The 23,045-nt window shown below is 40.3% G+C and overlaps 1 protein-coding gene across 19 annotated transcripts in view; it reads left to right on the forward strand.

Annotated features, from left to right (window-relative positions):
- MAGI1 (membrane associated guanylate kinase, WW and PDZ domain containing 1) overlaps window positions 1–23,045 on the forward strand; it is a 641,003-nt gene that overhangs the window by 380,907 nt on the left and 237,051 nt on the right. For all 19 annotated transcript variants that reach the window (XM_025456491.3, XM_025456481.3, XM_025456483.3 and 16 more), the window contains one exon: window positions 7,843–7,959. In XM_025456491.3, the coding sequence (XP_025312276.1) occupies window positions 7,843–7,959 (117 nt within the window). The remainder of the gene's footprint in view (window positions 1–7,842; window positions 7,960–23,045) is intronic.

A 23,045-nucleotide genomic window follows, 5' to 3' on the forward strand; every position in this document is an offset into this window, starting at 1 on the left:
TCTCATTATTTTTTCTAAAGATTTTATTTATCTTTTTGGGAGAGAGAAAGCACAAACAATGGGGAAAGGGAGAAGCAGACCCCCTGCTGAGCAGAGTGCCCGACTTGGGTCTCCATCCCAGGATCCCGGGATTATGACCTGAGCCAAAGGCAGATGCTTAACTGCCTGAGCCACCCAGGTGCCCCCGCATCTATTTAGTAGGTATCTGATGGAACTTTGTATTCTATTCCCACATGGTCATCAACAGTTAAGCTCAGACACTGGAGTCACTTTTGAATCCTCTCTTGCATTTGTTATCTTCCCTCATCATTTGAACAAACCTTCAGTTCCAGCCTGAAATGACATCTCCTCTCTGTGCCCTCCTGCCCTCCGTCTTCTCATCCATTTCCTTTGTCTAGGCCACTTCCAGTCTTGTGTCATCAGCAACATTGGCTGCACCCTGTCACCTCCCTCTCTGCCTGACCTACTACTACCCAGCTGCAAGAGGGATCTCAGAATTCAGACCAGGCCTTCCTTAGCTCCCTGAATGACATCACTTCAGTGCATTCCTACTGAGTTTGGAATAAAATGCAAACTCCTTATCATGGCCTGTGAGGCACGGAATGATCTGCCCCAGCTTCTCTTTTTAACCTCAGTGTGTGCCATCCCTGTCCAAGTTCCATACTCTTTCTCTAACATGCCAGCCTCTTTTCTATTTCTGGACATTTGCACATGCGGTGTCTTCTGCCTAGAGCACTGGTTACCCCACAATTGGCAGAGCTAACTTGCTTCCTATCTTCCTTTTACTTCTCATCTTAACAATGTCCTCTGCCTAGAGGCCACCCTGTGCAGTTTTCCTAAAACACGTGTGTCAGTCCCTTCTCTGTGTTGTCAGGCCCACAGATTTTTCTGGCTGTAGGCACTTACTAAATATTTATTGAATGAGTGAGTGAATCTCCTCAAATGTGTGAGTGTATTATAAGTTTATCTGTGTGTATGTTTATGTGTACGTACACAGGGCATTCAGTACTAGCATGAATGGTGATAGAAACGAAGTTCAGTTGATTTTTAACTTTCTTTGTCATACTTTTGTGTATTTTCATAATTAATCTATTTTACCTTTTTATTGTGGTAAAATATATATAACAAAATTTGTCATTTTCAGCATGTGAAGTAGGCAGTTCAGTGGCATTAAGTACATTCACACTGTTGTGCAACCCTCACTACCATCCACCTACAGAACTTTTTCATCTTCAGCTGAAACTCTGGACCCATTAAATATTAACTCCCCCGTAATTCATATTTTTTGTACAGTAAGAAAAGTGTTAGGAAAAATGTATTAGAAACGCATAGCAAAATCTTTTTCAGACAAAACTCATTAAGTGTATTTCAGATTGTAAGTTTAAGTGACAATAAAACTAGCTGATATGTATTTCAATTTATAATTTTGGTGTTTTTTTTTTATAAAAAGCCCTATCCTTTATAAATGTAAAACTGCTAAACTGACACAGATTTTTTTTCCTGTAATAACTCACTGCAATACAAACCATTTGTGTTGCTTTAATAAATACATCTTCCCTACAACTATAATCATTCCTTGAAGAAATTGTGTGCTAACCATTATCACCTGAAAGTGCGATTAATTTAATATCCTTACACAAGTTTTCCTGGGCAATGAAAATTTGAAATGTATTAAAGTCGAAATTCTAGTTGTAATGAAATGCTGTTCTTTGACCTTCTCGAGGTAGATGTTCTGGAGCTTATATGACACAGAGAGAGTTATGTTTTGCCTCCTTGGTTGGATAGAAATGGATGAATCAAGAGAACTCAAAAGTAATAGCTCTGGACACCTAATTTCTTGACTGTGAAGATTATTTCTATTGACTAGTATTTTCCCTTGGGATCTGTACTCTAGGAGATAGAGATGAGACCAAGCAGAGTCCCCTCATAATCCATCACTTTGAAAATGATGCTTCTAGTTGATTTGGCAGAAAGCTATCTAGCATGTGAGTAGAAAGTTTGGAAAAACTACACAGTTATGTTTAAGGGATCACTTGATGTTTAAGCAGTAATAAGCAAAATTTGCAATTTAAGTAACTGATAAAGGAATCATATCCAGAATGTATAACGAACATCTTACCAAAAGTAACAGGATGGCCCATTAGAAAAATGCACAATGAATATATGAATATGAATAGGCAGGTTACAGAAGAGGAAATGTAAAAGAAAAAATATAGTATATGAGACATACATGAAATAAATATATATGTGTGTGTGTGTGTGTGTGTGTGTGTGTATGATAGAATGCTCAGTTGTCACTAACACTATTGTCTCCCCTTATCTGTGGGGGATATATTCCAAGACCCCTAGTGATGCCTACAACTGTGAGTAGTATTGACCCATGTATATATACTATGTTTTTTCCAGTATATACACACATTTGAAAAGAAAAAATTACAGTGACATTTATTATAGCATTACTGTATTGACAACAACATTGAAAATAGCCTAATTCCCTACAAGGGATAAATTTTTATTTTAAGATTTTATTTTATTAATTCATGAGAGACACAGAGAGGCAGAGACACAGGCAGAGGGAGAAGCAGGCTCCATGCAGGGAGCCCGACTTGGGACTCGATCCCGGGTCTCCAGGATCACACCCGGGTGAAAGCAACGCTAGACCGCTGAGCCACTGGGGCTGCCTGATAAGTTTTTTTTTAAGTGGAATATTATACAACATTTAAAATAATTAGCAAAAATTACATCAGTTGATATGGTTAAGTTTCTATAAACTAATGTGAATGGGAAAAGCAGCAATTATTGTTGTAAATTTAAGAGACAGAATTTCAGATACACTGATATGAAAATAGAAAATAATGGCAAATCCAGGACAGAGAGTAAGCTTCATTATTGTCAATGAAATTATAAAATTGTCCTAAAATAAGCTCTGAATCCTTTCCTTAGAAAAAGTTCCATATATTTGTGACCTATGTTTTCTTTTCCATTTGCAAAAACGAATCTTGTATTTCAAAGAAAGTGAAGATGCTATGACAAACTCTTTCTCTAGCAATTTATTATTTCATTGGCTCACTGCCTTGACAATTAGGAGAAGATTTATAGACATAACCCTGGAATAATTGGCAATTAATTTGAGATTAGATGCCAAAAAGTACAGTATTCTTAATGTAATGGGAAGGTTGAGGCTTTTCGCTTACAAATGTCACAGAACACAGAGTAAATGTTAACCGGCAGCATAGTTAACCCTGCCCTTTTGCACATCTGCAGTAGAGAGGAGTTTCAGTTTGATGATCATAAACTTTAGCTAGCTTAGCTAGTTTTAACGTAAAGCTCAAGTGTAAACCAAGAGTGCCTGTGTCTTGAGAATGCCTTCTAATCTATAAGCTCCTGGTTTATCTTGATAGGTACCTGCTTGTAATCCATAAGAATGTGTAAACCTGTATTCTATATAGGGTAAAGAGATACTGTATCCTGAATCTTCTTTGAGATGTTGCTTTTGACTCAAGCAGTATATTTGGATCCCATAACATCTTTTTACTCATGGCTCAGTGTCTTTCTAATGTATACAACTTGGGCCTCCTAAGGGGAGTATAAACTCTAGGTCCTAAACAAGGAAGATTTTGCTGGTAAACATTGTTATTCTTTTGGTCAAATTCCAGGGTACCTTATACCTAGAGATAGAGGTGATAGGTGTGACTATTAAATATCAATGATTTACCAGTTAGGTTCATTTCAACTCCAGCACAGTGCCAAAAATAAGTATGCACTAAATGCTAACCAATTTACATATGTCTAGACAATTTTAGCAGAAGCAGAGTTTTATTCCCTTCCAGAAACTCTAGAAATATCTTTTAATCCAAATTTCCCTATGCCCGCATTTTGTGTACAGCTTTTTCTAAGTAATAGAATGGATTTTACGCTTATATGCATTTTCAAAAAGAGTAGAGCCCATCTTTGAACTAACTTCAGGTCTATCCCTCCTCACCTCAACAGTTGTCCACTCTACATTGTCATGACAATTTCCATCTTTCATTGAGTGATTGAGTGCTTTTTCTTTGCAGGCACCACTGGAACCTCATTTAATCCTCGTGACAATTTTGTAGCAAAGCTACTGCTTTGGGTAACCCTGGTGGCTCAGTGGTTTAGCACTGCCTTTAGCCCAGGGCATGATCCTGGAGACCCAGGATCCAGTACAGTGGCGGACTCCCTGCGTGGAGCCTGCTTCTCCCTCTGCCTGTCTGTCTGTCTGTCTCTCTCTCTCTCTCTCTGTCTCTCATGAATAAATAAATAAAAATCTTAAAAAAAAAAGCTACTGTTTTATCAGTGCTCTACTTTTGCAGATGAGATTCAGATATGAATCAATGTGCGTGGATTCACTAGCTAATAAATAGTGGAGCCAGACTTTAAACCCAAGCTTTAGTCTTAACTGCTACCAAGATTTACTCTATTTTTCTTTTAGTTCATCTCTCCAGTGGGAAATTGATAATTAAGCATTTAAAACAGTGCCTATGGGATGCCTGGGTGGCTCAGTGGTTGAGCCTCTGCCTTTGGCTCAGATCCTGATCCAAGGTCCTGGGATCCTGGAATCGAGTCCCACATCAGGCTCGCCATGGGGAACCTGCTTCTCCCTCTGTCTATGTCTCTTCCTCTCTCTCTGTGTCTCTCCTGAGTAAATAAATAAATAGTCTTTAAAAAAATAATAAAACAATGCCTAAGACATAGTCATTCTGTAATTATGTATTTTTGGACATTTGAAGTCCATTTTATAATAGTGTCATATACATACTATAAATCACACACACACACACACACACACACACACACACAGTTCCCTAAGTTTTGATAAATGTATAAACCCATATTATCACTGTCCCAATTCAGATTTTCTGTATTGGCATCTACTTCAGAAACTTCCCTTGTGGGCAGCCCTGGTGGCACAGCGGTTTAGTGCCACCTGCAGCCTGGGGTGTGATCCTGGGGACCCGGGATCAAGTCCCACGTTGGGCTCCCTGAGTGGAGCCTGCTTCTCCCTCTGCCTGTGTCTCTACCTCTTTCTCTCTTGTGTGTCTCTCATGAATAAATAAATAAAATCTTTAAAAAAAGTAACTTCCCTTGTGTTCCATCTTTAAAAAATCTTTTTATCTCTAGGCTCTCAGGAAGGTATAAAAAATAGTATAGAGATCCCCTGTACCCTTCACTCAGTTTCCTCTCATTGATAACCTGTTACATAAGTATAGTGCCGTTGCAAAGGCAGAAAATTGACATTGGTGGATTCCCAAATCTTACTCCCCTGTGTACCTTTGCAGTCTGTCTCTGCCTGCCTTCAGCCTCAGGTAATCACTAACTTTTTTGTCACTATAGTTTAGATTGTTCTAAACTTTTTATGTAAATGGAATCATACAGAATGTTGCCTTTTGTGTCTAGCTTCTTTTGCTCAGTATTCTGTGTTTTAGATGCATGAATATTACTGTATGTGTTAGTAATTTGTTTCCATTAATTGTTGTGTAACATCCTATTTGAATATAGTAGTTTGCTTACCTGTTTATCTGTTGATGGACATTTGCATTTTTTCTAAGTTTAGACTATTATATAGTGAATGAAGTTGCTGGAAGATTCATCCACAAGCTTTGTGTGTGTGTATGTGTGTGCACTTATTTTAATTTTTTTTTTTTTTTGCATAAATAAGAGTTGAAATGCTGGGTCATTTTGTTAGTGAAGGTTTAGCATTGTAAGAGTCTGCTAAATTCCCAAGAGAATGAACCATTTAAAACATTTTTTAAAAAGATTTTATTTATTTATTTGAGAGGGAGGGAGAGAGAGAGAGAGAGAGGGAAAGAACGTGCACGTGCACAAGCAGGGGGAGGGTCAGAGGGAGAAGCAGGCTCCCCACTGAGTAGGGAGCCCAACATGGGACTCAATCCCAGGACGCTGAAATCATGACCTGAGCCAAAGGCAGACACTTAACTGACTGAGCCACTCAGGCACCCTGAGAATGAACTGTTGTATACACCCACTGACAGTGTGTACGAATTCCTTTTTTTTCTACATCTTGCTAACAGTTGATACTGTCAGTCTTTTAAATTTTTGTCATTCTAGTAGTTATATAGTAGGATTGCACTGTGGCTTTTATTTGCCTTTCTCTGATAATTAATGATATTGACTATCTTTTCATGTGGTTAACGGTCACTCAAATATATTATTTTGTAAGTTGTTCAGATCTTGTGCCCATTGGGGGGAAGGGTGGTCAGTGAATAGATGGATGTTTGTCTTTTTTATTCGACAAATATTTGATGAGTAATTGAATATTTATTAAGTGACCTAAAGTTGGCTCAAATATATTTGTTTTCCTTTTGGGTTTTGTTAGTCTCTTCTAAAATGATCATCTGTAATAGGGAATCTTGTTTTGAACATGATATTTAAATAAAGATTGGTAGTTTCCTGCCCTGCATGGGACATATCATCATCTTAACCATCACTGTCATCCTCATGATTGACTCTTTTTGACCATGGGGAAGTTATCATCTGAAGACATGAATTTTTGTGGCTCACATAGATACTGCATTGCTACATTGTTTCTCTAAGGCTAGAAATGCGCTTACCTAATTTTTATCTGGTCTAAAAATGGAAGGACGAGTTTAGCCTGGTTATTTTTAGCTGTCACTGAACCATCTTTCTCCATTAAGAATAAATGTGAGCTAAGTTGATCTACAAGCCTTCTGTTGATCCTGTAGACTATAATTTGTGTTTGTAATTGAAAAAGAACATTTGGTTACCTTCTCCTTTCTGTGACATTATTTCTGTAACAGTAATATTTTTAGCTGTTGTTTTGTTAATGTAGAGAATTACAAAGAAATACACAGACTCACTCAGGTAACTGTTGCTTGTACAACAACAAGGAAAAAGCCTAGTGTTTGGAAACCAACACAGCATAGTAAAATCTCTGTATCTCTGTCTATAGAATGAAGAGGGCCATCTTCACCCTTACTTCCCAAGCTATGTCCTTCTACCCAGAGGAAACTGATGTTAAAACTCTGTGATGATTCCTTACATCAATGCAGTGTCTCTCCTTTTCTTTATTCCTTTTTACACAAAAGGAATCAGACAGTCTGCACTACTCTGCATATTTTCCTTTGACACCAACACATGCAGGTCTAGCTTTCTTGGAGTAGTTACGATATGAATCTCTGCTTTACTCTGAACTGTGCTTTACTTAGTTGATCCCTCATGGTTTTTTCCAGGTTTTTTGTTTGTTTGTTTATTTGCTGTTATAAAAATGCTGCAATTAGCAATACTGGAGATGTTGCAGATTTTTGCAAGTATATTCATAGGGTACCCTTCTACAATTGGATCCCTGGTCAAAGAACATTGTATACATTGTTTTCTTTAAGATTTCAGCCATTTACTCTCTTTATTTTATTTTTATTTTATTTTATTTTATTTTAAAAAAGAGTTTATTTCTTTATACATGAGAGACATAGGCAGAGGGAGAAGCAGGCTCCCTACTGGGAGCCTGGTGTTGGGATCCCAATCTCAGGACCCCGGGATCATGACCTGAGTTGAGTCAAAGGAAGACGCTCAACCACTGAAACACCCGAGTGCCCCTACTCTCTCTTTATTAAGTGTTTGCAAGTGTCTGCAGCATGCATTTTAAATGTAATAGCCAAGATTAAATTCTTTGTTATTTGAGCTTTCTAGTGTTCAGGAAAACCTGGAGTTCTCCTATTGACTGAGGTGGACTGGCTAGAATGGCTTCAGGTGGCATTCCTACACACAGCTCTCCAGCTGCTCAGTCTCTCAGAAGCCCAAATGTTGATGTGTTCTTTCTATTTTATATATTGCTTACAGGAGGAAAGCTGAACAAGGATCTGCGACATTTTCTCAATCAGCGATTCCAGAAAGGGTCTCCTGATCATGAGCTCCAGCAGACCATAAGGGATAACCTTTACCGCCATGCTGTGCCTTGTAAGTAGCCAGTTCAGGGCATCTAACTGGTGGGTGGATGTGTGCAAAGTTGGGGGAGCCAGAAGAGCTCACAAGCTGGTTCTGGAACACTGTTCGGCTTGATCACATTAGTGACTCCCTAAGTCCAGGGAATCATAAATGACCATGGGACATATAACATAGCACAAGGTAAATTACTTGACTTTTGGGTTCTGGCTCTGCCACTTGCTTATAATGCCAGGTAAATTAGTTGTCCTTTGTAAGGGCCGGTTTTCACATCAGTGGAAAGGATGTCTGAATGTTACTAATTCAATAGGACTGCTAGGAGGAGCCCATGGGATGAAGCACGTAAGTGCATTTTGCAAAGCATGGGCATGGTGTAAGCCTGCGTAAATGTTAACTATCACTGTTATTAATGGGGTGGACCAGGCCAGAAGCTTTCAGATTGACTTCTGCAGAGATCAGGGAGTTAGTTCTTTGTGGCCTCTCGGCAGAGTGGATGCCTCAGTGGACCCTCTCTTCTTCCCCAACATGACCCAATTCATAGATCTGGATTTCATGCACAATTTCATTTGAGGAAATGGTTTCCACCAATTAAAAAGTCAAATCTCACAAACCCATTAGATCAGACCAAATCTGAGAAAGTGAGACATAGAACAGGGACTGTGAAAGCAAGGTTTTTATATTGAGGGAAGGAAGGATGAAAGGAGGAAGAGAAGGAGGAAGTCAGTCTATGGGGCCGGTAAAATTGCAGGGAAAGATTACCGTGCTTTATCAAGCTACATCCCTACACAGCTAAATATAAGGAAACCTGGGGGTGGGGACTTACAATTATTTCATTTTATTTAAAATTAAGAAGAAAGGATGGTTTTGGTTTTAGTACTTGGCATTTTACTTTTATTACCGCTTCCTTCAAAACTTGAAATTTTATTTTTTTAGCAATAACATCTTTTAACTAGCAAAAATGAGAGGAATCATTTGGAGTTGAAGGTACCCTGCTTATTACTGTGATTTGTTTGCTATAATGGCTTTCTTTTTCTTTTTTTTTTTAAGTATTTTTAAAAAATGGTGCTAATGGTGTGCTGGAGTGCTAATATTTCCTGATACTACTGCAGAATGATAAACAGAACTTAACGTAAGGCACCATAGATCTTCAGGGACTTAGGCCAGAAGTCTAGGCTGGGACTTTTAAAGATAAGCTTTTAGAACAGCCCCTTGCTCTTCATTTTACTTATTAATAAAACCAAGGCTCTAGAGGGTAAGGAACTTGGGACGATGCCCCAAGGTTGTCTCTTTCTGCTGAGAGGCAGAGCTACATTTGAACGAGAAAATGTTGTGATAAATGCATTCATGTGAATCTCTGGGCCTCAGTTCTTTTAGTCTTTCAGCATTGGAATCCAACACTGTAGCCTTATATCCTACTAATAATTCTTTACACTTGGATTAATAATAATTCTTCATGTAAATCGCATGGATTGTGAAGGGATTACCATTCTTTTTATGGATCAAGAACCCAAGGCACCAAGGTAAGCCAGTAAAAAGCAAGTCTGAAGGTGACCAGGACTTGTGGTCTCCTGAGTCCACCGTTGTTCTGACTCTGATATACTCTTTGAATAACTCTTTGAGGTTGGGATTTTTCATACCCAATTTACAAATGGGGAAACAAGTCATGGGGACATCAAGTCACTGATAACAGATCTGGGTCTTCTGGACTCTCCCCATCCAGGGCTGCTCCTGTAGCTGTATCATAGCTGTTCTGAAGTTCTGGGATGGCAGTTTGAATGTAGTTGTGCAGAATTTGGTACTTGCAGAATCATGAGTGTTCTCTGTGTAATTTTTCCCCTACTTAGATTCCAATTTAAGAAATGGGGAATGAAGCAAATGAGCACACCATTTCTTGACGCATCTGTGGTGTTACTATGGTTACGTTTTGGCATGCTTTCCCATTTATTTTTTCCACTGATTTATAGGACCTGACTGTGAGCTAAATGGCTTGATTTTAAGCTTACCACTATATAGGAATTGGGGCAAAAATGACCTCAGCCTTTTAAAAACAGTGGAAAATCATGTTTTGTCTTTGCATGTATAAAGCCCTTGGTATTAATGTTTCATTTCTATGAAACCCTAAGTCAGGAATTGAGAAAGTAGAAATGGTCTTTCTCCTGAAAGAGAAAACAAGTAACATTTCATTTTACATTTCCTTCATAAAATGGGAAGGGAATTTCAGAAGAGGTCTGTTTCTGAGTCTGGCGCAGCGTGGGTACCTTTGAACATGAGCAGACCAGGGGTGACTTGGGATTCTGATATAGGCTTGGGACAACTCAAGCTATGCTTGTGTTTATTTTGATTCTTCAGCCCATGTGATTGGTAAAGCAGAACTTTCTCCCGACCTCTTGTGCCAACAGATTAGGAAGCCCTTCATTTGGAAAATACATCCTTCTGATTATGTTGTAACGGTGCCACAGGGAAGCAAGCTCATGTAATCTGTGTTTTCCAGAACTTCCTGCTGCTGGTATTTTAGTGACTTTCAGTATTTTGAGAAGGGATGACCTCATGAACAGGTGTTTGAGAGTTGGGGTAGATGCCTTTTCTTATACATTTTAGGAGGTTCATGTGTCACTGGAAATTAATAAATAAAGCCCCTTTGTTCTCGAGTTCTTTTTTTAAAATTTTATTTCAAGTTCTTTTTTCTGAGATTTTATTTATTTGACAAAGAGAGCAAGCACAAGCACGGGGGAGGGGGAGAGGGAGAGGGAGAGGGTGATGCAGACTCCCTGCTGAGCAGGGAACCTGAGACAGGGCTCAATCCCAGGATCCCGGGATCATGACCTGTGTCCAAAGCAAATGCCTAACAGACTGAGCCACCCACCCAAGCACCCCTCAAGTTATTTTTTCCCCCTCCCTTCCCCCCTCAAGTTATTTTTCAGTGTCATCATAGCATCACAATGTATTTTATCATTTAAGATCCCATCTTACGTTAATTCCTTGGCACAGACTGTGCAGGTAATAGTACCTCGATTTTACAGGTAAGGAAATGGAGCAGCAAATGTGACTTCCTCAAAATCCTACCGCTCCTAAATGCCGCATTGCTCACTTCACTTCTCACCCAGTACTATTTTAATTTTTCTTATTTTTAACAGCTTTATTGAGATACAATTCACACACCATGCAATCCACCAATTCAAAGTGTTCATCCAGTGCTATTTTTGCTACAGTTCTTATTATGCTTCACTCCCCTTTTATTTTGTCTTTATTCAAAAACTTCTATTATTTCCACAGTGTGAAAAAGGTCATCAGAGTTGAAATTTAATTATATTTACCATTGAAAATCATCACCAAAAAAAAAACAAAATTAAAAAACCCAAACCATAATTGTGACAGAAAGAGAACTGGATTGCAGAGTGAGTCAGAAGCCCCGGTGTGAGGTCTGAGGGCTTTTCTCTAGCTGTGTGGTCTGGTGCAAGTCATGTAACCTCTCTGAGTCCCGTTTACTCTTTTTTTTTTTTTTTTTTTTTTTTAAGAAAAAGATTTTATTTATTTATTCAGGAAGAGACATAGGCAGAGGGAGAAGCAGGCTCCCTGAGGGGAACCTGATGTGGAGCTTGGTCCTAGGACTCCAGGATCACACCCCAAGCTGAAGGCAGGTGCTTAACTGGAGCCACCCAGGCATCCCTCGTTTACTCTTTGTTAAAATGGAAATAGAAAGACCTATTTCAAGCTTGTCTCACCAAATGCCAACAGTGTCCCTAAGAGATGGGTCTGTTAGAGGAAACAGGGGCTCAGAGAGGTTAATAGTTTGCTGAGGGTCACACAGGTTAACAGGTAGCACGGTCAGAGTTAAACCAGTTCTGACTCCTGTGCCGGGCATCATTAATAGTGGTGTGATTAGAGCAGTATGACATGGACCATTGAGAGGGAAGGAAGCAAAAAAGGTTTCTCATTGCTGAGTTTTATAGTTGTAGCTATGTAAATCAGGGGGTCTTAATGGCAGCGGGGGCTATGTAATGCACCATACCTTAAAGATAAGTATCTTCTCTCTGATTTTCAAGTAATTCACTGATAGGTGCCATAGAATTTTCATAATTCTTTAATGGTAACTCAGCTTTCAATAAAACATTATAGGATTTTTTGGGATATCTTGGTTTATCTTACTCTTCACTGAATCTCTTCTTAATATACCTGTGGAAAACCAGCTCTAAATAAATGGATTTGAAATCTAGGTACACATCATCTGTGTTGCTCACTTCTCTCATTCCTTAGAACCATCTGCATGATGGTCTTGTCTCCTGCCCCTCAAATTCTTATACATGCCCAGTGCCCTTTGATGCTTCAGTCATGCAAATTTCATCTATTTCCCCAGACATACCTGTTGCCTTCTCCTAAGTGGGTGCATACTGTTCCCTCCTCTCGCCCTACCTTGCTATTTGACCAGCACACAGACTTCTTTTAAACTCTAACCCAGATGCCACCTCCTCCACAGATTGGGCCTTTTGCCCTCTTCACTACTGCCACGGCTACCGGCCGTGACCCGCTTCTAGCACCTGTGCCCGCTTGCAGTGCCTGCCTGTCCTATTAGAATCTGACTGTTGCAAAGTCAGAGACTGTATTTTCCTCAGTGACCAGCCCACACCTAGCTTAGGGCCTGGACCATAGAATAAATGCTTGAATGAATGAACAAATGAAGAAATGGATGAAGTTGCTCTTTATTTTTCTGGTTTTATTTTTTTTCTCACCTACTTAACGTTTAGCAGAAAAAGCAGAGCTGCTTTTGCCATAAAGCTTTCAGAATAAAAGGCTGCTCAGAGACTTGAGCCCCGAGATGGCTGATAAGGACTCCACTGATTACTTGGCTGGTAATCCAGACCCAGAGGAAAGAGTCAAGGCTCCTACGCGCTTGGAGCTGGAGTACCCATTCCCAGCTCCTCCTAATTACAGTCTAGATAACAGTGTCCCTCCCGCATTGATAGCCTTCTGCTTTATGACTTCTTGCCCTGGCTGATGTGACAACATCTGAGATTCTTGCTTTGGCATAGCTGCTTTTCCAGTCAAGATAAATGTGTTACCTGACAGGGCTTGTCATTTACTATACTGCTGCTGTCAAAGCGAGATACAACTCATCCAGTAGTACTGGTTCCGTGGAATGCTGAACACTACCCCTCCCATTCTGTCTCCCTTTTCTGGGTTCAATCATAAGGGATTCATCTTTCTTTTCAAGCAAAGGTCATCTGAAAGAGGAATGAAATAGTTTTGTTTTTTTTTTTGGGGGGGGAGCTTTTTGAAGATTTTATTTATTTATTCATGAGAGACTCACAGAGAGAGAGGCAGAGACACAGGCAGAGGGAGAAGCATGCTCCACGCAGGAGCCTGACGTGGGACTCAATCCCAGGACCCCGGGATCGCACCCTGAGCCAAAGGCAGATGCTCAACCACTGAGACACCCAGATGTCCTGAAATAGTTTTGTTCTGTACTTTAACACTTTGTGTATCTTTTAAAAAAAGATTTATTATTTACTTTTGAGAGAGAGAGAGAGAGAAAGAGAGAGAGAGAGAAATCTCTGGGAGGGGCAGAGGGCGAGGGAGACAGAATGTCAAACAGACTCTCTGCTGAGCATGGAGCCTGATCCCAGGACCTTGAGATCATGGCCTGAGCCAAAATCAAGAGTCAGATGCTCAAACTGACTGTGAGCCATCCAGGTGCCCCTGTACCTTAACACTGTTGATCAAGGCTCTCACTGATACCAAAACCATTGTATCTTGTGTAAGAGGCATTGATCAGTGACTTAAAGAAGTTTACAAAGAGATTAAAACTGTTTGATCTATAAGACACTTTAAATTTGATGTGGTAAACATAGATGACCCCGGTCTTTCTTTGTAGAGGTGCCATATTTAAACAGGCACCTTAGCATCTGTTAACAGTTGGCATCGTTGTTATCTCAAATGAGACTGCGACATCATAGATTCTTTGAACCTATGAGTGTCTCTTAAGCACAGCCATCTGCATTACTTCTTGCCCAGAATCAAACCATTCTGCAGTTTTTAAAAAAGATTTTATTTATTTATTCATGAGAGACAGAGAGCGAGAGAGAGAGAGAGAGAGAGAGAGAGAGAGGCAGAGACACAGGCAGAGGGAGAAGCAGGCTCCATGCAGGGAGCCCGACGTGGGACTCGATCCCGGGTCTCCAGGATCACGTCCTGGGCTAAGGTGGTGCTAAACCGCTGACCCCCCGGGCTGCCCCATCATTCTGTAATTTAAGCTGATGATATTAACTAGAACAATTTATCCGCAAGAAGCCAGGACAAAGATCTGAGTGTTGAAGAATTCCTTCTCTCCTGGAATGTGCATCTCTGTGTTCAGGTTTTGTTTGACACAAGTGGAATGCTTCAGGTCATAATTCATGAACCAGATAGTTTTGGAAGCATCTCCGGGACTGTTCTGGTAAGAGTCACGGGAAACTTTCTCACCGTGGTTATTGCCCTTGTCCTATAACCAAAGTAAGTGCTGTCTCAAATAAAAAAGGATTGTTTCAGGCTTTACTAAGCCTGATCTCTTGTGGAAATGTGGCTGGTAACTAACACCTATAGCAGCTCCCTTGTTGGTGGACTCCTGCTGTGTGTAAGGTGCTCTGCCGTGGTGCTCGTGTATGTGTTGTCTCTCATGCTGGCCTCATTGAGGACACACAGAATGTAGTCATCTGAACTCAAGCCCATCGGACTGGTAAACCTTGCCTCTTTTCTATTTGTTTGGAAAGGTTTGCTGGCTATATGCAATCAGTATCTGCCCTCATCTCTTCTCCATCACTTATCAAGTCTTTCCCCCTTCCTTACCTTTTACTCATTGGTATTGTATTTTCCCATGTATTCCCAGCTGGTCTGCAGTCTGGGGACCCCTCCCACTCATTGACTATCCCGGTACAGCCTGCACTTGACCTTTCCTTCCACCTCTGTCAAAACTAATTTGTTCCAGGGATACCTAGTTGGCTCAGTCAGTTGAGCCAACCATGACCTTGGTTTCAGCGCAGGTCATGATTTCGGTGGTGTGAGATCAAGCCCTGTGTCAGGCTCTGTGCTCAGCAGAGGGAGTCTGCTGAGATTCTCTCTTCCTTTCCCTCTGCCCCCTGCTCCCATGGTCTCTCTCTCTCTCTCTCTAAAACAGTAAATAAATCTTCTTTTTAAACACCAACTTATTTGTGCCAGGCCGGCTCAGTCAGTGGAATGTAGGACTCTTGATCTCATAAGTTATGAGAATTCATGAGGGGTCGTGAGTTTAAGCTTCCTGTTGGGTATAGAGCTTGCTTGAAAAAAATCAACCACATTTAATAAAACTTAAAGTAAAAAAAAAAACAAAAAAACTTATTTGTTCTACATTGATTAACTATTGGGTTGTCCTCAAAGAAGCCAAGAATAAGAATGAAGAAGTGAATCATTCATATTGTGGCATAGGGTCCTCTATCTTCCATATTATGTATCTTTTAGCAGGTGACTTTAAAATGTAGTGCTGCTAGAAATAGCCTATAAAATGGGAAGTCTGGCAAAGCAGACCAGACAAAGCCGGTTCATGAGTAGGGATGGATTCTTATGCTTTTGATGTGTTTTTGTACTTTTTATAGTGGTTAACACAGTGTTCTATGCACAGAAAACACTTTAAACACAAGATTGTATCAAGGGACCTATCCCCCGTGCTTGCTGCTGTATCACTTCTCATATATAGTTCAATTCTACCAAGTATAAGCTGGGATAGGATTTGTATTTAACAAAGTAATGCTATAGTCTAGGCAAAGAGCGCTATGGCAAATTAAAAAGAGAATGGGACTAGAAAACATACTTTTGTTTAGATGTAATTTGGAGTTAGAATCTAGGTTCAAAAAAAAAAAAGAATCTAGGTTCAGGTAATTATAAACAAATTTTCATCAACATGAATGTCTGGTGGGGAGTTGAAGAGCTGTGAGGGAAGTGGATATGTTCTTTGTTACTTTGATAACACCTGTCTGATAAAAGCCAGGTGCACACCACAGGTTTGTGACAACCCAAAACAAAACACCACTTCTCATTCCTGGAGTGCCCCTCAAGGAGCATTGAAACCACTAGTGTGGCATCTATTCTGCTTCTCCTTACCACAGGAGAGGAGAGCTGTTCCATCAGCAAATTCATGAGAAGGGCCTGGTCATTCATGAATAGGACAGTTCTCTTCTCCTCGGGGTTAGGACATTCAGGTATGAGGGGGCTTGCTGGAATGGTGGCCTGGAGAGGCTGGCAGGCTCTACAACTTAACACTTTCATCAACCTGGGCAGGTTACCCAGGCTTTCTGGAGCTCCACTTTCTCGCTACCTTTTTTTTTTTTTTTTTAAGATTTTTATTTATTTATATGACAGAGAAGGAGCACAAGCAAGGGGAATGGCAGAGGGAGAGGGAGAAGAAGGAGCAGGCTCTCTGCTGAGCAGGAAGCCTGATGTGGGGTTCAATCCCAGGACCTTGGGATCATGACCTGAGCTGAAGCAGATACTTTAACCGACTGAGCCACCCAGGCACCCCTCTCACTACCTTTTTTGGTATTTATGAGAAGTACCTGAACACCCAGCAGTGTCTATGACACTTCAGAGGTCCGCCAGAAATCCTCTGTTGGGGACAAGCTTCTTTCTCTCATACCCTTTCCTTCTCATTTTTAACATGACTTGTCCAGTCCAGCATTCTCCCTTTTTTCTTTGCAGGTTCTTTTTTATTTTTAAGATTTTATTTATTTATTCATGAGAGACAGAGAGAGAGAGAGGCAGAGACACAGGCAGAGGGAGAAGCAGGCTCCATTGCAGGGAGCCCGAGTCCCTGGATCCTGGGACTCCAGGATCTCACGCCCTGGGATGAAAGCGGCGCTAAACCACTGAGCCACCTGAGCTGCCCTCTTTGCAGGTTCTTATTAAGCTTTGGGTCTTGTTTATATGATTATCTTTTTTAAAATTTTTATTTATTTATGATAGTCACACAGAGAGAGAGAGAGGCAGAGACACAGGTAGAGGGAGAAGCAGACTCCATGCACCGGGAGCCCGACGTGGGATTCGATCCCAGGTCTCCAGGATCGCGCCCTGGGCCAAAGGCAGGCGCCCAACCCCTGCGCCACCCAGGAATCCCTATGATTATCTTTTTAAACAATTGTGATAACTTATGGAATTCTTTACTGGAGAACACAAGCTAAGTTTTCAAAAATAAATTTCCAGGGGTGCCTGGCTGGTTCAGTCAGTAGAGCATGTAGCTCTTGATCTTGGGATTGTAAGTTTGAGCTCCACACTGGGCATAAAGAGTACTTAAAACCTTTAAAAAAAAAAAAAAAAAAAAAAGATTGGGCAGCCCCAGCGGCACAGCGGTTTAGTGCTGCCTGCAGCCTAGAGTGTGATCCTGGAGACCCGGGATAGAGTCCCACGTCAGGCTCCCTGTATGGAGCCTGCTTCTCCCTCTGCCTGTGTCTCTGCCTCTCTCTCTGTGTCTCTCATGAATAAATAAATAAAATATTAAAAAAATTAAAAAAAAAGATTTTCTGACATTGGTTGAGTAACAACCCAACACTGAATGCTAGACGAAAACATACTGAAGATTAATAATTGGATGATTTAGCCAATAATAGGCATGCTTGAAACAGCATTCTCTGCACATTCCCAACATCAGCTAATTCCCCAGTGTTTTCTTTCTCTGTATTTCTTTTTTCTTTTTTTTTTTAAATTTTTTAAATTTTTATTTATTTATGATAGTCACAGAGAGAGAAAGAGAGAGAGGCAGAGACATAGGCAGAGGGAGAAGCAGGCTCCATGCACCGGGAGCCCGATGTGGGATTCGATCCCGGGTCTCCAGGATCGTGCCCTGGGCCAAAGGCAGGCGCCAAACCTCTGCTCCACCCAGGGATCCCTCTTTCTCTGTATTTCTTATTATGTGTTGTTAACCCTAATCACCATCATATATTTGCCATGTGGATGGAGTCCTATTGGATGAAAAAAAGGAAAGAGAAACTACAAACTTAAAGGCTCCTCACACTGGACTTGATTTATACGTGTCCATTGATAGCCTCATATAAACATGGCATGACTCATGTTCTTTATTGTAAGGTTCTCAAGGGTGTAGGAAAAAGGAAAACCACAGGAGTTTAGATTTAAGTTTAATTAGAGTTGATATTATTGATAATCTTCTTATGAAAATATGTTAGGCCAGCCTTACTGCTTATTAATAATCTCTATCATTAATCCAGTGTTACTATATGTACCAGTCACTGTGCTCAGTGATTTACAAGTATTGTTTCTTTTAGCCCTCTCCAAACCCTGACAAGTATGATTTTTCATCTTTGTATTGTGAGTGTGGCAGTTGAGGTGTGGAGAGCTTAGGTAAGTGACTCAAGCATTCAAGGATGCAGTTTAATAATGATGGAACCCAGATTCATTCCAGTTCCAACTGCTCCCAAGAGTCCAAGTTCTTGGTTTATTTTCTGGGTGCATCACCTTAAAAACCACATTTTAAATTAACCTATTGGATTTGAAAGAGTCTTCTCTTAATACCATATGGATTAGTCCTTGGCTGGGTGTAGGATACTAATATATCTATTTGGCAGACATGTTAATTTATTTAATTGCTTTATAATTCTGGCTGAGATTTTTCATCAAGATGTGTTGCAATTATAAAGCAATTTCCACAGCAATTTATGTAGGGACATGGAAGTTTTCACATTATTTTTACCATTTATTATTTTAAGAGAAGGTTTTATCAAATTTACGCTTCCCAAGAATCATGGGTCAAGAGAATGAAGTACATATATTTTTAAAGAAACCTCCTTGTATCAGACATGTTAGTAAAAATATGTACAAATAAATATTCCAGCTTCTGTAATGGATTATGTGCATTTACGCCAAGGTCCAAGTGAGGATACTTAACCAGTTATGCCCTGATGGGCTTATCTAAATGACCTACCCAAAATGATGACCTTAAATTTAAACAAGAAAATGTCACTTGTATCATTTCAACCATAATATGAATAAACTAGACTTATTAACTGCTCAGGGACATATTTTCCTCTTGTATTTAAAATTAATAAATTGGGGATCCCTGGATGGCTCAGCGGTTTGGCGCCTGCCTTTGGCCTGGGGCACAATCCTGGAGACCCCGGATCGAGTCCCACGTCCTTGCATGGAGCCTGCTTCTCCTTCTGCCTGTGTCTCTGCCTCTCTCTCTCTCTCTCTCTCTATGTCTATTATGAATAAATAAATAAATCTTTTAAGAAATAAATAAAATAAAATTAATAAATTATATGTCCCTATTTTTAGGAAGTACAGTCTAACGTATTTAGGGGTAGGGGGCCATAGTGAATGTACCTTAATCTCAAATGGGTACACAACATTTAAAACTATAAATATTAATAATAGACTGAGTAAAGGGTATACAGTGTTCTTTGTATTATTCTTATTCTTGTAACTTTCTTTAAATTTGAAATAATTCCCAAATAAAGTATTTTTAAAATAGACCCATGGCCCTCAAGAAGTTAAAAAAGCAACCAATATAGTTGGGAAAAGGGAACTGATTATATATGAATGTTATGTTTTGGGTTGTTTTTTCTCCTTATAAATGTCAGTGTTTTTACCCCAGAATTGAGAATCTGTTAGTACTTTGTTAGACCTTGTGTATTGCAGTATATAGAGACTAACCTGGAAGACATTGTGCACATATGTATTAAGACAAAAATTTAACACTTCTGGAATGCCAAGTATATGCTATGTGCTTTCTTTATAGTTTCTCATTTAATCTTTGTGGAGGTCCTAGGAAGGATGTACTACTATTATTCTCCTTTACAGATTTTTTTTTTTTTTTTTGAGGGAGAGAGAAAGAGATTGTGTATGCATGCAGGAGGATGGTGGGGGTGGGTGGGGAAAGCGGCAGAAGGAGAGAGAGAGAATCTTAAGGAGGCTCAATGCCTGACACAGAGCCGTTTGTGAGGCTGGATCCCATGATCCAGAGATCATGACCTGAGTCAAAATCAAGTGTCTGATACTTACCTGACTGAGCCACCCAGGCACCGCAATTTTCTTTACAGATGAGAAAACTGAGGCTTACTAAGATTAAGTGTCTTGCCTTCCATTTGTGAAGAGACTGGAACTCAGGCTGTAAAGATGAATACTCCAAGTCCCACTAGCAATCATCATGTTTTCTTTGCTCAGACTATGTATGTGTACATCTACATGCCTAGATACATATACACCCACTGAGCATATTTAGAAAATTATTTTAAATGGATTCTAAATACCTGCTAATGAGATTCTGGATCAATATAAAAGTATAATGAAATTATTATTATTATGGACATATATTGAACACTTGCCATGGGTGAGGTGTTATTCTTTCTTCAAAGTGAAATAACTTCTCAAGATGTCACAGCTAATAAGTGGTAAAGCTGTGCTGTGTTTTTCTAGAAGTTTCACTCCTAACCAGTGGCTTATATTGCCTGTTACTTATAGCACTACAGAATGTTTTAAAAAAATTAGAGGGGGCTCAGCGGTTGACTGTCTGCTATTGGCTCAGGGTGTGATCCCAGAGTCTCAGGATTGAGGCCCACATCGGGCTTCCTGCATGGAGCCTGCTTCTCCCTCTGCCTATGTCTCTGCCTCTCTCTCTCTCTCTCTGAGTCTCTCATAAATAAATAAATAAAGTTTAAAAAAAAAATAAGAGGAGAGAGAATCAGTAATTAAGCATATTCCTTTTCTTGGTGAGGTGGGATCCCATCAAAGCACCACATTAGGGTGCCTGGGTGGCTCAGTGGTTGAACATCTGCCTTTGGCTCAGGTCGTGATCCTGCGGTCCTGGGATTGAGTCCCACATCAGGCCCCCCGCAGGGAGCCTGCTTCTCCCTCTGCCTATGTCTCTGCCTCTCTCTCTCTGTGTCTCTCATGAATAAATAAAATCTTAAAAAAAAAAAGCAAATAAAAAGCACCCCATTATATTGATTCCAGGGGGCACTATTCAGTTTGCAATCTATGTGAATAGGGCCCTCAGTGGTGGGAAGCATTCTGCCTACGTGCTTTATGCACTGGCTAAGTACCAGTAGTAGATACTCAGGGAGACATAAAGCCTGAAAGATCAAATTGCCATTCATCTGGGAGGTACATGTCCCAACCATGCTTTGCTAATATGGTTACTCCAGTGAGGAAAATATCCACTGGATACTTTAATGCCAGAAACCTAATCCAATCCAGTTACACAGTCTCTTCATTTTTAATTCGGCTGATTGAAGGATGGAGACAGTATTAGAATTGGATCTTATTGGATAGTAGCTATTATTTCTTTAATTTTCCTTTCCATCAATCCAGTGATCCATCTACTCAACCAACCAACTTCCACTTACTCCACTTCTCTGTCCATTCAACAAACATGTATCGAATGCCATCATGAGCAGGTCACATTGTTAGGTGTTCAGCAGTTAGGAGTAAACTGGTTACATTTCCTGTTCTAAGAGAGTTTATAGTATAGTGGGGAAGACAAACAAGAGGCAGCTGTAATAGAATAAGGTAAATCCCTTGGTTTAGTAAGCCTAGGACAATATGACATGGAAGAATGGACACCAGGACACCAATGAGTGGGTGTGATGAGGAACTGAGGTAAATACCAAGGGAGAAGCAGAAGAAAAAGCAGAGCATCCATTTTTCCAGGGAGAATCAGGAAGCATCTACTTGACTGTGGTCAAGTGACTCTACTTAACATCTCTAAGCTTAATTCCTCATTTTTTAAAGATTTTATTTATTTATTAGAGACTGAGAGAGAGAGATTGAGAGAGAGAGGCAGAGACACAGGCAGAGGGAGAAGCAGGCTCCATGCAGGGAGCCTGACGTGGGACTCGATCCCGGGTCTCCAGGATCACACTCTGGGCTGAAGGCAGGTGCTAAACCTCTGAGCCACTGGGGCTGCTCTAATTCCTCATTTTAAAAGGAATCTGTTTATTAGGAATGAAATAGACAAATTAACCATCCTAATCTCCCAAGCCCAGTCCTAAAGTAATGTGGTCGTTTTTGGACATGCTTGCTCCTTAGAACCTCTTTTTTTTTTTAAAGATTCTATTTATTTATTCATGAGAGAGAGAGAGAGAGAGAGAGGCAGAAGCAGAGGGAGAAGCAGACTCCATGCAGGGAGCCTGTTGTGGGACTCGATCCTGGGAGTCCTGGATCATGCCCTGAACCAAAGGCAGATGCTCAACCACTGAGCCACCCAGGCATCCCTCCTTAGAACCTCTTAAGGATTGAAAGACCATGTATATTTTTGACTTCTAAAATATTTAAAAACAATACCACCACCAACAGAAAACAATACTCCAGCAAAAGTTAGGACATGGTTTTAATGTTTGTACTTAATTAATGCTTTTAACATCCACATAGCAATGTGGTATAATTGTGCTATTCACTAATTGCAAGATGCATAAAATATTAACTCCAGGTACACTAAGGACAGTGTAGTATGGTAATAAACACTATATTTAAATATCTCTCATTCCTTTTTTTTTTTTTTTAAAGATTTTATTTATTCACGAGAGACACACAGAGAGAGGCAGAGGGAGAAGCAGGCTCCATGCAGGGAGCCCGACATGGGACTCGATCCCGGGTCCCTAGGATCACACCCTGGGCTGAAGGAGGCGCTAAACCGCTGAGCCACCCGGGCTGCCCCTCTCTCATTCCTTTTAGTGTATCTTTACAACTATAGACATAACTTTATTTGAAGAGAACAGAAGTCTAGATTCGAGGTCCCTTATGGAGTCTTAGGGCAAATGATTTAGCTTTTCCATTCCTTGGCAACTTTGATAGGTATGGAAGGCTAAGGGATGATGCCTTTGGATGAAGGCTTGGCTGTTTCAGATACAGCTTCCTATTGTTTGTTAATGGAAAAAGTCTAAGCAGAGTAAGTGACTTCATATAGGGACTATCTAAGCAAACAGGATGGGTCCTACCAGAACCTCAGGTTTATCAGGGTACAGCCTTATCATTGTATTTCTCTTCAGCTTCAATCATTCAGAGGAAACCTCTTTATTCTTTGGACCATTTCTTCTGAGGTTGCCATATCTCTGGTTGGGGCTTCTCTACCCTCATGACCTGCCTACTAGAAG

The sequence above is a fragment of the Canis lupus genome, chromosome 20 (genome assembly GCF_003254725.2).
Source record: "Canis lupus dingo isolate Sandy chromosome 20, ASM325472v2, whole genome shotgun sequence".
Lineage (NCBI taxonomy): Eukaryota > Metazoa > Chordata > Mammalia > Carnivora > Canidae > Canis > Canis lupus.